Genomic DNA, 14941 nt, shown 5'->3' with positions numbered 1-14941 from the left:
CAGCAGTTGGACTAGACTATGGAAAAGACTGGAGGTGGTTTGCTGAGGTTCTGCAATACTCCGTGCTCATACCCTGCATGCAGCTCGTTACCTTGATGAAAGCACTTGCCCTTACATGAGCCATTCTACTTGCACAAGGATAGTTATCACAGGAAATCCATCAAAGTCATTACATGATTAAGGCTTTACTCCTGCATACAGTTGTTTATAAGACTGAACTCTCAAATTATGGAGTGTATCAGCAAAATAATTGTGAAAGAAATGACACAGTGGGTGACTTTCATTCTAATACAGGTTATGGATCCGATCTGCTCCCTTTACAAGACCCTACTACTCCTCTCACACCACCACTGCACGCTCGCTCCAAGATCACATGGATTGCCCCAGTCCGCAACACCAGTGTTAATACTTGGCATGTGGGAGACAGCCAACAATTCTGCTAGCAATGCAAGAGGGAAAGTCAAGTCGAGCTCATATTAGTAACCGTGCCTACTTCTGCTAAAACTGGTTAAAAAATGTTTTAGGGCATAAGATGCGGAGATCTGACACTGAAAGACCGCAAGGTCTTAAGTGAAGGGTAAGGATGCCAGTTCAGCCCGACAGACCCAACATTGGCAGGAAGAGTAAGGAGCCGTTAGCAGCAGTTGGCGAATAAAGCGTTTGAACAAAGAGCGCATCGGGGAAAGCTCTCGCCGCTCGCCTACGCCACAAAACGCCCGCCAGCGCTGCCCCACACCGGCACGGCCCCGCTGCCGAGCGGCGGGCAGGGCGGCACCACTGCCCGGGAGTCCCCCGCTGCCGGGCTGCGGCCGCCTCCCCTGCCGGTTACCGCCGGCCCCCCCGCGACCCCGCCGCCGCCGCCACTCACCGCCGCCACCCGAGCGCTCCGCGCCGCTCCGCCGCCCCGGAGCGGCCCCGCCCGCCGCCGCCCAGCGGCACCCTGCGCGCCGGCCGGGCACCGGCCCCGAGCGGCAGGTAGCAGGGTAGCAGGCCCCACCTCCCTCGCACCGGGGGAGCGGCGGGGGGGCCGGGGGAGCAGCGCAGACCCCCGAAACGAACGCCGTGCCACGCCGCTGCGCTCGGCCGGGGGAACCGCGGTAAATAAAATGGAGGCTTCCGACATCGCCGGAGTTGGGGCTTTCTCTTGCCCGGGCGGGGTGGGAAGGCCGTGTTACCTTCTTGGGCCTCCGCACTGGTGTCCCGGGAATTCCCACGGGCTCGGACCCAGGAGACCTGCCATCATTCAGCTGGGTGCAGCAAACCCACAGCGTGGAGGTCGTGGCGGTGCTGTGGCCTTGCTCTCGAGACACAGCGCTCGGGAAGATGCGAAGCCACGTAAGGGGTCTGCATCCGGCGCGTTGCCCAGCGGGTCTGGGGCACGGCACGAGCCATCTTCTCAGTGTACATAATCCACGTAACATCTCTGAGGCTGTGGGGTGACTTTGAGGGTCTGAAAGATTTTCCCACTGAGGACATTGCACTAGAACAGCTGGAAATCCATCAGGCTGGGAAACTAACGGAGCGCTACCTTAACCTGTTGAAAACTGGATTCCACTGGACCGCTGCTTAGCCAGCCAACTTTGTGTGAAACCAAGCATGACTGAACTGTCTTCAAGTATTTAATAAAATCAGAAAACCAAAGATAAAAGGAACCATTTGTGGAACAGACAGAAATTTGGCTTGCGCCTGGAAGTGTGTTTAATCTAACCAGACACCTAGATGATTTTGAAAAAAAAACCCAACCAAGCAATATTTCTTCCACATGTCTGTCTTCCTACCATGGCTTTCTTCTTTTTACTCAGTCACCCCCATCTTGTCTCTACTGCTTTGTATGTGAGCACTTAACTAAAACAGAGCAAAGACAGACAGCAAAAGCTTTCTTGGTAATCAACAGAAGCAGATTTCAGCTAAATAAAACTGAGATAAGAATCCATGCCTGTCTCATTACACTTCTACAACTAAAATGTTGTAAGGTTACACCTAGAAAACTCTACCATCCTAGCTCACTGATACCTCCCTTTTTCTAATCTTTAAATCTATTAATGTTGAAGTTGGTTGTCAATTCACATCGAAACAGACTGGCCTGCTCCGTAGCAGAACTAGCACACTTTCATAGCAGCAGAGAAATAACAGGCCCTACTTCAGGGATATAGTGACACCAGTGAAGACAGCTCACGCATTCCAAAATGCAAAGTGAATGTTTCCAGCGTAAGCAAAAATTGGTCCTTGTGAAGAACACATGTACATGCAATGGATACCATTTCCCCATCCAACACTACCAGAGCAGAGAGAACATTTCCTACTCCCTCTAACAGTGCTACTGATTTGATTCAATCTGTGAATGCACCAAGTCTCCTTTATGTCATCCAGTTATTTTTGATACACAAAACGCTCCTGGCTTATCAGACCTGTAAGCAAATCCAAGTCGTCATTTTCAGGAAGTCAGGGACTTTACCCTTTCAGTGTCAATCATTGTGCTTTCTAGGGATACTGAGACTGTTACATTGCAAGAATCACATGCAGACTTGTGTGTCGTTCTTTCCTTGCCTCTTTCAGAAGTATCTACAGCTTGCCCAGATTGCTTTCAACATCTGCTGCCTTTCAAAAAAGGAGCCCATACTGAGAATTCACACCCAGATTTTAATCCATAGTTACAAGACAAGGCATCTCCAAAATTTTTCTAGCACAGTTGCTGCACAAACTGACCAAGCCAGCTTTCTTGTCATAGTGACTGTCAGTCCTGTTCGGCATGACTGAATTGAAAACCATAGTCCAGGCAGCCTAAAAGATAAGCAAGCAAGGGGGAAGATGAAGCTGGGGAGGAGATTTTATTTGCAAGCTCCCATCAGTCTGTTTCTGAGGAAAGCAATTCTCAGACATGAGCAGACTCCGCCTTTCCAACCTCCCTCTCTGACACCTTTTGTAAAACTTGGTAAAAATTCCCATCTGGAGCTGGTTTACACTGCAGATGTTTACACATATATCTCCAGGAATGACAGGATCTTGATAGCCTTCTGCATAGTGTCATCTTCACATTGCAAAGTTCTTTCTTCTCGCACTTCATTGGATGAAGAGCACAGCTACAAAGTCAGAAGATGCAACTGAAAAATAAACAGAAGTGTGACAGAAACGCAAATAAAAACAAAACAAACAAAAAAAAAGAAGACCAGCAGAAAGATGATATATGCTTTTGACCTGAGGACTAGATGTAATTCAGAACATTCCTGGGTCAGGTGCCTGCTCTGCACCTGGAACAGACCCACACTAACAACAGCTTAATAGAACGCCTGCTGCCAGCATTAGGAGCACACTTGACCTACAGGACCTCTTCAATTTAGGGAGGGGTTCTGTTTTCTTGGCACAGGTAGGCACTACTCAGTAAAATAAGAGATTACAGCATCTCATCATTCCTTTCTTTTTCCTCATTAGTAAGTTAAATTATTGTAGGGGGAGGGGGGAATGAGGAAGAAGTAAGACCCATATTAGACCAGCTGTGAGAAACAGGCAGGTGTGATAGAGCTTGCCTACATCAATGTATTGGATGGCCTCATATAATATGTTGTCTCTCTCTAGAAGGCTCAAATTCCTCATGTCCTTGTAAGGCACATTTAATCTTGCTTTTTAATTTCTTTACTTAATCTACAAATTCCAAGGAGCCACTTGGACCACAAGGCAAAAACTTCTATGGTTGCTACTTGATGTTACAAGCTGTTTGTAATGCAGTACTATGGTACGTTACTGAAATATCTCAAATTCCCAGGTGTGAAGTTACAAATCAGACTTTAGGCTGGACAGTAAAGATCTAACTTGCCAGTGGTTTTATTCATCACTAGTTCTCGGTAAGCTCAAAGACTAAGATACCTCATCTGTCCTTCAGAAAGCCTGGGTCCTTGCAGGTCGAATGAAAGCCAGCAATAGTTCCAGGTGATCAGCAGCTCTGGCAGTCTGCTCCCAACTAGTACAAATTAGGCATCAGTATCTTTGCAAACTTCTGAAAACTTTTTTGCAGCCATAGTTTGAATTAGATTCATCAATCAGGTAAGTTAGAGAAAAGAATTCTTGTGGAGGGCTTCCAAAGGAACAATGAAAGAATGTGAGGACCAAAACCAGCTTGGCAAGAATGGTCCCCATGTACTCAGCCATGGTAAAGCATATCACAGAGAAACCAGGCAAAGCATACTTTGTTCAGAAGCATTAACTATGCTCTCAAAGATTCACTAAATATACCGGACAAATTCCAAAGTGGAAATAGAGCAGCAAGAAGAATGCTGAGGTGTAGCAGAGCTAATTTTGCTTCATCTCTAACAGATTCATGCTGGCTATATAAAAGGAAAAAAAAAACCCAAGTAGGAATATTTTAAAGCCATTTGAACTACTCTGATTTGCAAGAATATGAAAGTTACCCGAGTCCCAATGTTTTCTTCAACTAACAAGAAGAGAGCATTATATTAGAACTGCTTTATCAACCCATCTAATAGATGTTGTTAACAGAATGGTTTCAGGAAGGAAACTGTTGTTGTCTATGGAATAGAGAGGAAAACCTGTGTGGGAGCAGAGCTAATGCATGTGGTATTTAGCTGGGGCCAACTCTGTTCTGACTAGAACCTCAGTTCCATTTAAAGGCATTGCCAAATAAGCTTGCTAGCAAGAAATGTATAGCAAAGGATTTATTAATTTAGATAATGTTGACTGATGTATCATAATTTTGCTTATGCCCATTTATTTCTAAATATCTTTCTTACTTTTTTGTTAAGTAAGATACATTCTGAGGCATACAAATATTTTTTTATATGCTGCAAGGTGAAAAGAGAGCTTGAAGTTGAGCAACTGTAACTTGCAGTACCAGTGGCACATAACAAGATTATATCAATCTCAGCAATGTTTCCTGGCCTTTCTTTATCTAGGAATGAACTGTTCTTAGATGGTTTCTCTAGGATACTAGGAATAAACAGAGCTTCTTTTTCCCTCCCTTCAGTGTCTGGTTCATGGTCAAATTCAGGGTTGGAGTTGTTTTGGAGTCCGAGTTTTTTCCTTGCTCTTGAACAGTATGTATTGTAAAAATGAAAGAAAAATCTCCTTCCAAACTTCAAGTTTTTCTACATCTATTCCTCTAACATGTAGTATCAATACAATGAAGTGTAGTAGTGTCACGTCTACACTGAGCAGAATTAACTGTCATCTAGGTAATACAGTTGAATAATTCTGAAGTTTCAGAGGTTTCTTTAGTATCCTAAATGGGTCAAAACGCAGACCTACTTTACTACCAAATACGATTCTCAGTCATCAGATCGATCAAACAATGGGTTTTCCAAGTTACACAGCAGGTGGAAGCAAAAGTCAGTGTATACCATGAAAGGACAGATCAAGGTCCAAGTACTGATCAATAAAACAAGGAGCTTCCCAAACCAGACAGGGTGTGGAACCAAACACCCTACCTTGCAAGGGCCAACATGATTAAACACCTTAGAACTGAGAGGTCTTGAGCATATCCCAAAAGACCTTTTTATCACTAAACCCACAGAGTTAAAATTTTCCTAACACGGAGAATTAGAAAATATATTAAAAGCACTGCTTTTGATTTTATTTATCTAAATGTCCCAATGATAGGTTCAAAGCGGCCTTTGTCACCCAAAGCAGTGGTACGGACCATCTGCCATCGAGGTATGGACCACCTGCCAAGCGACTAGGCGAGATCAAGGCTGGCACACCACGCTTTCCCGCAGGTGCCCTGAACCGATGGCACTCACTCGTGAGGAGGGAACGATGATATTCTGACTGGGCGTTGGTTTGGGCTCTTTCTGAAGGATGGTGAGGACACAGTTTGCAGAGACAACTACTCAGACCCAAAACATCACCCTGCTTTCTCAGGCCTGATACCGAGGAGCAGAGGACACCAGCAGTGCTTAGCTGTGTTCCGGGCTCCAGCTGCTCCATGTGAACACCACAGCAAGTCCACACATCAGGCTAGTACCTCCTTTATCGGAAGTTTTACTTCACCAGAACTTCCACTGAAAGAAGCCTGGATAAAAACGTCCATGTCCAGACACTTTTCTGTGTTATAATAGTACCTTGTGGCTACTGCTTCTGTCTTTTTTTTTTTTTTTTTTTTTGGGGGGGGGGGGGGAAGGGCCAGGGGGTATTACCTGAAGAAAACCCCAGAAGTCTGATAATTTCTTCCCTTTTCTCCCGAGTTTGGCACGCTCGCTAGTAAGCGCCCGAAGAGATACCGCCTTGTCAGGAAGGCTGAGGCGCGGCCCCGCACGGCAGGATGGCGCAGGGAGGGCGCCGGCAGCTCTGATGCGGGTCTAACGCCACCCCGAAGCTGGTTTTGCCACAGTTTCTGTGCAACCGCCTCCCCCGGAGCCGCCGCTGCGGTGGCCCGGCCATCCCTGCTGCCGCCTGGGCGGGGAATGGCGGCCGGCGACGCCCTCCGCGGAGCCGCCCTCGCCTCAGCCGCGTTCCGGCCGGCGCCCGCCATCGCCGAGCTCACACCACCACCTAGCGCCGGCGGCGGCCCAGCCCCGCTCCGCTCCGCTCCGGCTGCGGGCAGCAGCCGCGCCCCGGCCTCCTCCCGCCCTCACCCCTGCCCGCGCCTCAGCCCGCCCGCCGGCCGCGTCCCGTTCCCCAGCGCGCGGAGGCGGCCCGGCCCCGCCTTCCCGCCGCCGCCCCGCCCCTCAGCCCGCCCGCCGGCCGCGGCCCCTCCCTCCTGCCCGCCGGCCCTGTCCCGCCCCGCAGCCCGCCGAGGCGGCCCGGCTCCTGTGCCCGCCGCCGCACCGCGCCTCAGCCCGCCGCGCCGGAGCGCAGCCGAGCCCCATGGCCCGCGAGGAGGCGGCGGTGGCCGGCGAGGAGGTGGCGGCCGAGGGGGGCGGCCTGCTGCTGGAGATCGTGGGCTCCCCGCTCAACCTGAGCCTGCTGGGCCTCTGCCTCTTCCTGCTTTACCAGATCCTGCGGGGCGAGCGGCCGGCGGCGCCGGCGGGGGAGGCGGACCCGCCGCCGCTGCCCAAGATGAAGCGCCGCGACTTCACGCTGGCGCAGCTGCGGCCCTACGACGGCGTGCGCGACCGCCGCATCCTCATGGCCATCAACGGCAAAGTCTTCGACGTGAGCCGCGCCAGGAAGTTCTACGGGCCCGGTGAGGGCGGGGGCCGGCGGGGCGGGCCCGGGAACGCAGCGGCCCTTTGTGCCCGGGGTGGGGGCGGAGGGACCGCGGGGGCTGCCGCCGGGAGGGCCGGGGTCAGGCCCGGGGCCGGGGTTCACGCCCTGCGGCGCGGCGATCAGCGCTCCCCGAGCCGCCGGGTGAGCGCCCGGCTAAGCCGCCCGTGCCCTCTCGGCCCTGCCCGCGATCGGGAGATCGGGAAAGGATCCGGCTCTCCCGGAGCCGGGCGGGGCGCGCTCAGCTCGGGCCGGGGGGCGGCTGCTCGGCCTCCGCCGCGGGAGAACTCCGGCGCTACTCCACGTTGCTGCGTTACTCTCTTTGTTTCCCCGGGGCAGGTTACACGCACCCTCGGTGGCTGTGCCGCTGCCGGGCCGCTTCGTCGTCCGCGGGTGCCTTTGCCCGACGCCGGGCGTCAGGAGCGGAGTGTGCTTGCAGCGCTGACATCCCATCCCCAGCATCACTGGATTGCATAATATTTATACTAAATACCTCGCAATTTACATTAAACCAGCTTCCTATCATGAGTGTAGCCGGTTGGAACGTGCAAAGATTGAATAAGCTACACAGGCTTATAGAGCAGCTAGTGATGAGGTGGGTGGGAGTATGTGCACCCAGGTATAAGATTTAATCACCTCCACGAGGACACGGGATTTTACTTTTAACAGAGGCCTCCTGTTAAAGAGCCTCACAGAGGCTTGCTAATTTGTGCCAGGATCTGTCCGGCATAACCATTCTTGAGCTCTCCAGACTGTGGGTAGCTGCAGTAGCAAGCTGCCAGTGCTACTCTGAGGCAAGGAGAGCAGTGCAGGAGATGCCACGTATTTGGAAGCACAATGAGGTTACTGCTTTTGGTCCAAACATAGACTGGAGGCTGTCATTGAATGATGTGGGACTGTAACTTTGAGTTCTGCAGCAGTCAAGATGATAATGTGTAGCTGAGTTAGGCATGTAGTTTTGTATTTGTGCAAACTAAACCCACTTGACTTATGGACCACACTTTGGATTCTATGCATGACAGCCAAAGCTCCCTATTGTATCTAATTTGGTTAAATGCTGAATGGTTCATCACAGTGTCTGGCTGGTTTGGGTTTCATTTTAATGGAAAAGTAAGATGCTTTTGAGGAATTCAGAAAGAAACCCTGGGAGGTGTGGAAGATGGCATGCTGTACAGTAAAAAGAGTTCATATTAACTTCTTTTAGCTCCCATAAGACTTTTCAATGTCTAACTGCAAGATGTGATACCTCCGTTTTCAGCTTGTCATGCAAGCAAGTGAATCATTAATGAAGTTTAGCAAGAGTCTGTCTTGATAAGATATCTCTGATCTGCTGTGAGTTGCATGTTTTGATCATTTGAGCTTATCTTGCACTTTGGGAGTTGTAATAGATGTTTCTTCCAAGTTGGTAATTTCTGGTATCTCCACCACATTTTCTGTCAAGTCATCCTTTCAGCTCTTTAAGTCAGGAGCATCTCTTAGAAAACTTCAATTTCACCTCAGACACACACCATTTGTATGCTTATTCTTACCCTGTTTGTATGTGCCATGCACTGTTGTGTGGTTCATTGTCCTGATGTTTCAGCAAACTCATCTCTTCCCATGGTTTTGTTTCTTGTCCTCTTCCTCTGTTTTCTGTTATTACCAAGCAGAATAAAACTTCAAAACTTTTCAGAAGTTGGAGGCACCTCTGACCCATGGGACAAAGTAGGAACTCATTGTTTCAGTTTGGTGACTCTGATCCATGAAGAACATACAGCATCCGTTACCCCTGTAATAATGCTGCTTACGTTTTTATTTTAAAGGGGGCCCGTATGGGATTTTTGCTGGAAGAGATGCATCCCGAGGTCTTGCCACCTTCTGCCTGGATAAGGAGGCTCTGAGGGATGACTATGATGACCTCTCTGATCTCAACGCTACACAGCAAGAGACCTTGAGGGACTGGGAGTCACAATTCACTTGTAAGCCATTTTTAACCTATTCACAAAGTAGCTAACTAGTGTGTAATAAGGGAAGCAATGGTTAAAATGCAGTTACCAGCTGGAAGCATCAGTCTGCAAACTTACTTTGAGTTAATACCTGTTTACTAAGTATTACTAGAATTACTGTTAGTCAAAAGAATTAAGAGAAATGTCAGGTTTTCCCTCTGCTTTCTCCCTCCCGCTGTGCCTTACAGAACAGTAGGAGAGATAGAAGCACTCTCTCGTAGGGTAAAATCTGTAAGGCCACCCAAAAAGTTGACAGGAATTGGAAATTAAGAGCATGTTTTTGATGCAGTTATGACCCCATCTATAGAGACTATTAGATTTTAATGCTCTGAAAAAATTAAGCTTATGTCCCATTCAGCCTCTCAGAAATGAGAGTAGCATTTCAGTTACTACTTCCTTGGGGGGTTTGAGTTATGAAGACTGTTTAAACCAGGCCTTTTCCGCTTGGAGCTCTTGATACAACTTTTTTTACTCTTAAGTTATTCTGCATGGCCTTGCTGGTGGCTTTATTAGATTCACAGACAACTGTATCCAGCTGATTTTCTTCCCCAGCAGGTGATGAGGAATGAGCAAATGCCACCTCTGTGGTTGCAAGCAGCCTGGTTGTTACTGTACCAGTGATGGCCAGAGTGGCAGAGGAAAAATGGCAACTTGCACACTTGAGATGTTTGTTCTAAAAGTAACAGAAGGAAGTAATTTTCATAGTTGCCTTGTTTTTCTATGCTCAGTATTGGAAGTTGAAAAGACGCAATTCAAACTGTTTTCTGTCATGTGCCTCAACTTGCTGCTCAAAAAGAACTTCAGCCACAGTTTTATGGAAATTGCTGCATTGACCTTGTACCAGGGCATGCCAACTGGCATGATTTTTTTTTTCTCCCAATGTGTGTCTTGTTGATGAAAATTAATTCCTCTGTATCTCATGATGCCTTTTAGGCAAGTGAACACCAAAGGGATTGTTTCTATTTGGGTAAGACAAAAAATAAATGTATCAGTTGTTTGTCTTGATGAATTTTTATACGCACACACATAAATATATATATACAATGGAAACTGCATATACAAAATAGTAGTACAGTGGAAGTAAAATGTTTTTTGTTTTTAAATCTAGTGTTGGGTTTTAAAGATGTACTATGACAAGCTAGAATGGAGCTTTACTCCACTTAATGTCATCCAGAGTGTCTCAGTCCTGACCTGATGTGCCCCTCCTACTTTGGCGCTCTTCCTGTCTTAATCAAGACTGTTGATCATGCCATGCAGAATGGCTGTTTTATTATGCTAACACAAATATGTCACAGGAACCAGAACTATGCTACCAAAATACCTGCCCTAAACTAGTGTTTAAATCTACTTTTTAAAGAGTCAGGCATCAGGACCAACAGTGAACTGCACTCTTTATTACTACATTTCTAGTAAATTTGGCAATTAGTTGCTTTAAATTCTTATTAATTATAACAATGCTAGTCCGAAATGCCTATAGTCAGAGGCATCTTTTGCTTTGTTGAAGTTGACAGATGGGCAATATAGCATAGCTCTCAGTTCTTATGTGTATATGATCTCAGTGTTTTAACATGTTCAAAAAGAGATATAAGGCAGAGGCTTAGCTGCATAATCGGATAACAGATCCGTCTTTATCTTTGGGGAGAAAGGATCCCTCTTCTGTCCTATTAGATACTTTCAACATACGTTACAGACGATAAAACTCCTTGAAAGCTGCATACATATATGCAAATATGTATATGCGTGCGAGTGTAATACCTAACATAAATATTCTAACAATGCCATTAAGAGAAATAATCTAATCCTGGATTCTGTTTCTTAGTTGGATGAGTCCCCCAGTTTACATGTGTCTTTACATTTATTCATCTTTTGGCTTAGGCAGCAGAAGGAGAATTACAGCTACATTCACTTTACACATTTCTTACTACAACATTAGTAGTAGTTCAGGTAGTTGAGTTTGGCTTTTCTCCTTCCCTGCCCAGTGGTTGGAACAAGTTGCTGAGAGCTGTTTTATTATTATATAGGCATTTTGTTGAGTTAAAAAAGGCACATCTTTCAGGGAAGAATAATTACTTGATTTCTTTTTTTTTTCCCCCCAGTTAAGTATCACCATGTTGGTAAGCTGCTGAAGGAAGGGGAGGAACCCACTGTGTACTCTGATGAAGAAGAAAAAGATGCCCAAGACACAAAGAAAGACTAGAGAGTACAGTGAGGAACAATCTGGTTTTTGAATCGTAAAGGATCGTTTGTAACATTCCACTTCTGTTTTACAAGTTGCAACAGCAGCAATGCTTACAAAAGGTCCAGAGTTACAGCGAATTGTTGCTTTTCAAAGGTTTCCTTTTAAAATTCAGTGGTAAACTACTAAAAATCTAAGATCTGTCTTACTTTAAACCTGCATAATCTGACGTATGCATGAGAAATGCCTGTGCACAAGTAAACTGCAATTTTGGCAATAAAGGACTATTAATGTTTTTCTTCTATCACCATTTAGCACAGAGTAGGTTGAAATCCAGTTTTTCATTAACAACCTAGTAACTGTGGACACAAGCACAAGAGTAAAACTTCACACATGCAACACAAATTCCACTAAATCTTGTTTTGTGTTAGCTTTTGCAGGATCTGGGCCCCAGGCTGTATTTCCTTTAGAAAAGGGACTATATTTTATTTGTCCATGAAGCATCATACTCATTTGTGGTGCAGAGTAATTCAATATTATGTAAGGTAATTTGGCTTTTAAGGAGTTACATAGTGGTTTACAGATGAAACACTAACTGCTTTAAAAAATAAGAATTTTTTAGAGGTTAAATCACTTTTAGATACTTAAAAAATTAATAAGGACTAATGAATACTTGATGTATTCAGTCATGCATAATTATGCATGGATTAATATTCTTTATTCACGTTTAAAGCCCATCTGAAGTGCTACAAAGGATTAGATATTGAGTGCATTACCTGAAAACCAGGTACACCATGAAGCGTAACTCAGCTGGACTACTACTCATTCACTTTTCCTCCTAACAAAGCTTTTCTGTGATTGTTAATGAAATTATATTAAAAGGGGAAGATCAGCTGCTGTCAATTCCTAGGCCTAAAAAAGATGACTTGCTGGTATGGCATAGTTTACAAGTACTCTTGTACACGCAGCTTTAACTAGCAGAGTAATGTTACTGGTCAGTGTAACTTACACAGTTTTCCTGCACAAAATAACATTGTGTAAGCTGTTTCTGTGTTGAGGCCTTTGTTGCTTTGGAACATTGCCATTAAAGAAACGGCACAATCCCATGCATAATCAGCAATACTATACCTGGGGGAACCTGACCTTTGAATTGCTTTTTACTTACTTGCTCTCTTAACTTACATCTATGCTTAATTACTAGTCTCCTGCCAGAGGGGGCTGGGTAAACAGATTTGACCAAGAAGAAAATGTCGATGTGCTCCATCACTATCTAAAATACTTCTGCAAAACTTTCTTAGAAATTCCAAGAAGGTAACTAATGATTTGCTGATCACTTGTAAATGTGTTTCTTGTCCAGGTGATTATGCTTGGGTGCCTGTCTGGGGTAGTTCCCCCCTATGTAGTTTCGCTGTCCAGTTGAGTTGTTTCAATTTGGCAACATAACCAAAATGATGAGTCCTGAGTGGGAAGGTGTAAACTGGGCCAAATTGTTTGGAAGCAGAGTGCATTGCACAACAGCAGCTTTCGTGAACAAGCTGACACAACGCGTTAAAAGTGCCTGAGACCATCTGTGGTGAGAATGAATGACTTTCCCTCAGTCCTAACACTGTCATGGCATTTTCTTCTGGTTACACTGGGCCTTCAAATGAAGATAGCTTGTGTAAAGTGGTACTGTGTGAACTACCTAACGAAGGTCTGGAGACGAATTTAAATCTTGTCACAACCTTTGTGTTGCTGTTTTTTTAGAGACATTTGTAATACTCTTTGCAAAGTACTACTAATGGTTTACCTCAAATCAGAAATACGCTTTTAAGCCAGAAAATAAAATACTCTTGTGTAATGGTGGTGTTTGGTTTTATTCACTGCAAGTAAACGTGATACTTAATCCTCCCCAATGTTTCAAGTTTTGTATTCTCTTTCTCCAATGTCCAACATTATCCAACTGAGTATATATTCTAACTGAATGCCTGTAAATGTGGTTCTGTAGTATAACTTGAACAGAATATTAAACACAGAACATGCGCATGTTGTATAACATGCATTGCTGTTGGAAAAACAGAGTTAGGTGTAAAAAGGCGCAAGTAATCATTAACACTGAGCAAAAGCTGGAGCTTCGGAAGGCTGACACGTAGCAGAATTAGGCTAGGCTATAACCTACCCTTCGGTGGACCCAACCATCTGACTGTTAAGGTAGCCCATAACATATCCTGAGGAACTCAACACTGTAACACTTTTAAATATTAATCTGTACCTTGCAACATGATGCATCAAAGAACAGTAAGAATACATAAAAACTACACAGAAAACCGGTCATAACACAAGACAAAGCTCAATGTTAAGCATCTGTGCTTCTTGGGAAGGAAATACCATGCTTTGGCAAGACCACTGCTTTTTCAGAGAAAACAAAACTAATTTATTGTGGAAGGGGAAGAAGCAAGTAACAAAAGTACAATTTCATGAAGCACCAGGCACGGATTTTATTTTCTCCTAAAGTACTGGAGAAAATGTATGGGTTTTAACTTCATTTTTACTCTGTTCATTGCAACTTGGCCCCTTCCTTCAACAGTGACTGGCTGCACTGATTAAGCAAAAACAACTGTGCCAGGTAGCTTATCAGACTGTACATTAACCAAGTAGGACACGATGACCAACTATGAGCAGAGACTGTCAGCCATCTCCCCCACGTGAAGCATCCAAACACCCGTTACTGGTGTGTGTAGTAAAGGCATACTTGAGGAGCTCTAGGACAAATCAAAACTTGACAAATTTGACACATCAAATTGAGCAGCATCTCCTTTCCAACCACTTCTGTCACTGTCAACTGCTTTGTAAAATTCAGGTATTATTTTGTCTGGACTCTCCCTGCTCTCAATCATCCTTATTAGCTCTTATTTCATGCTGTTCCACTTTTATAAAAGTTCAGTAATGAATGCTTATGTCTGGAGTTATGCAAGGGGTTTACAAAAGGTGAGGTGTTTCTATGCATTGCCTGGAATCTCTGGATTAAGAGAGGGCTTTATATCATAATTGCTGTGTTCTTGTATTTCAGGCAGACTGACTGATGTAACAACGGGCATTGTGTATTTCTGCTTTAAAACAGCCCGTAGGGTTTTGACCAGCATTCAGCACGAGGTACAACAGGCTGTGTATTTCCAGTAACAAAGCTTAGTTCAGACAGCTCCCCGGAGAAGACTTATGGGCTCACTAGCTCTATTAGGAGTCATTTTCACTAGTTCTGTAGGAAAAGTCAGATTTGATTGCAAGATCTGATCTGCAGTCTCAGCACCCTACTTCATACTTGTCACAGTAAACAGTGTTTCCAAAAAAAAAAATTAAATCCCACAGCGTGAAATGCCGGCTGAACAACAGCACATGCCAGGCTCAAACTGAAAGGTGTGAAATTATGCCAGCAAAGTTATACACCTCTGTTGCTGAACTATATAAATGCTGCTTTTAATGCATCTTTTCACCTGTGAAGTGTTACAATTGTCAAAACATTCTGTAACTTTCATACCCGAGATGTGACATTTATTCCTGTAACTATTGACATTTAATCTACAAAGCTATGCATCTTAGAAGTCTTAAAGCAAAATTTATACGCATCTTTAAAGATAAGCCTTCAGGATAA

General features: G+C 45.3%; 1 protein-coding gene and 1 long non-coding RNA gene across 2 annotated transcripts; one reads left to right on the top strand and one right to left on the bottom strand.

The window, feature by feature from the left end:
• Positions 1–2033: 2033 nt before the first annotated feature.
• On the bottom strand, positions 2034–6580 carry LOC119157538. The gene is made up of 2 exons (XR_005107558.1): positions 6144–6580; positions 2034–3101 (listed from the first exon to the last, which is right to left on the bottom strand). It is a non-coding gene; the product is annotated as an uncharacterized LOC119157538 (long non-coding RNA).
• Positions 6581–6727: 147 nt separating this feature from the next.
• Positions 6728–13153, top strand: PGRMC1 (progesterone receptor membrane component 1). The gene is made up of 3 exons (XM_037407889.1): positions 6728–7132; positions 8955–9110; positions 11234–13153. Exons 1-3 carry the CDS (start codon positions 6814–6816, stop codon positions 11332–11334), a joined length of 576 nt encoding a protein of 191 aa, XP_037263786.1. The 5' UTR covers positions 6728–6813; the 3' UTR covers positions 11335–13153.
• The last annotated feature ends 1788 nt before the right edge of the window (positions 13154–14941 follow it).

This window comes from Falco rusticolus, chromosome 14 (genome assembly GCF_015220075.1).
Source record: "Falco rusticolus isolate bFalRus1 chromosome 14, bFalRus1.pri, whole genome shotgun sequence".
In the NCBI taxonomy this organism is placed as follows: domain Eukaryota; kingdom Metazoa; phylum Chordata; class Aves; order Falconiformes; family Falconidae; genus Falco; species Falco rusticolus.
Note: the sequence above shows the minus strand (reverse complement) of the source record. Positions and strands in the feature narration are given on the sequence as shown.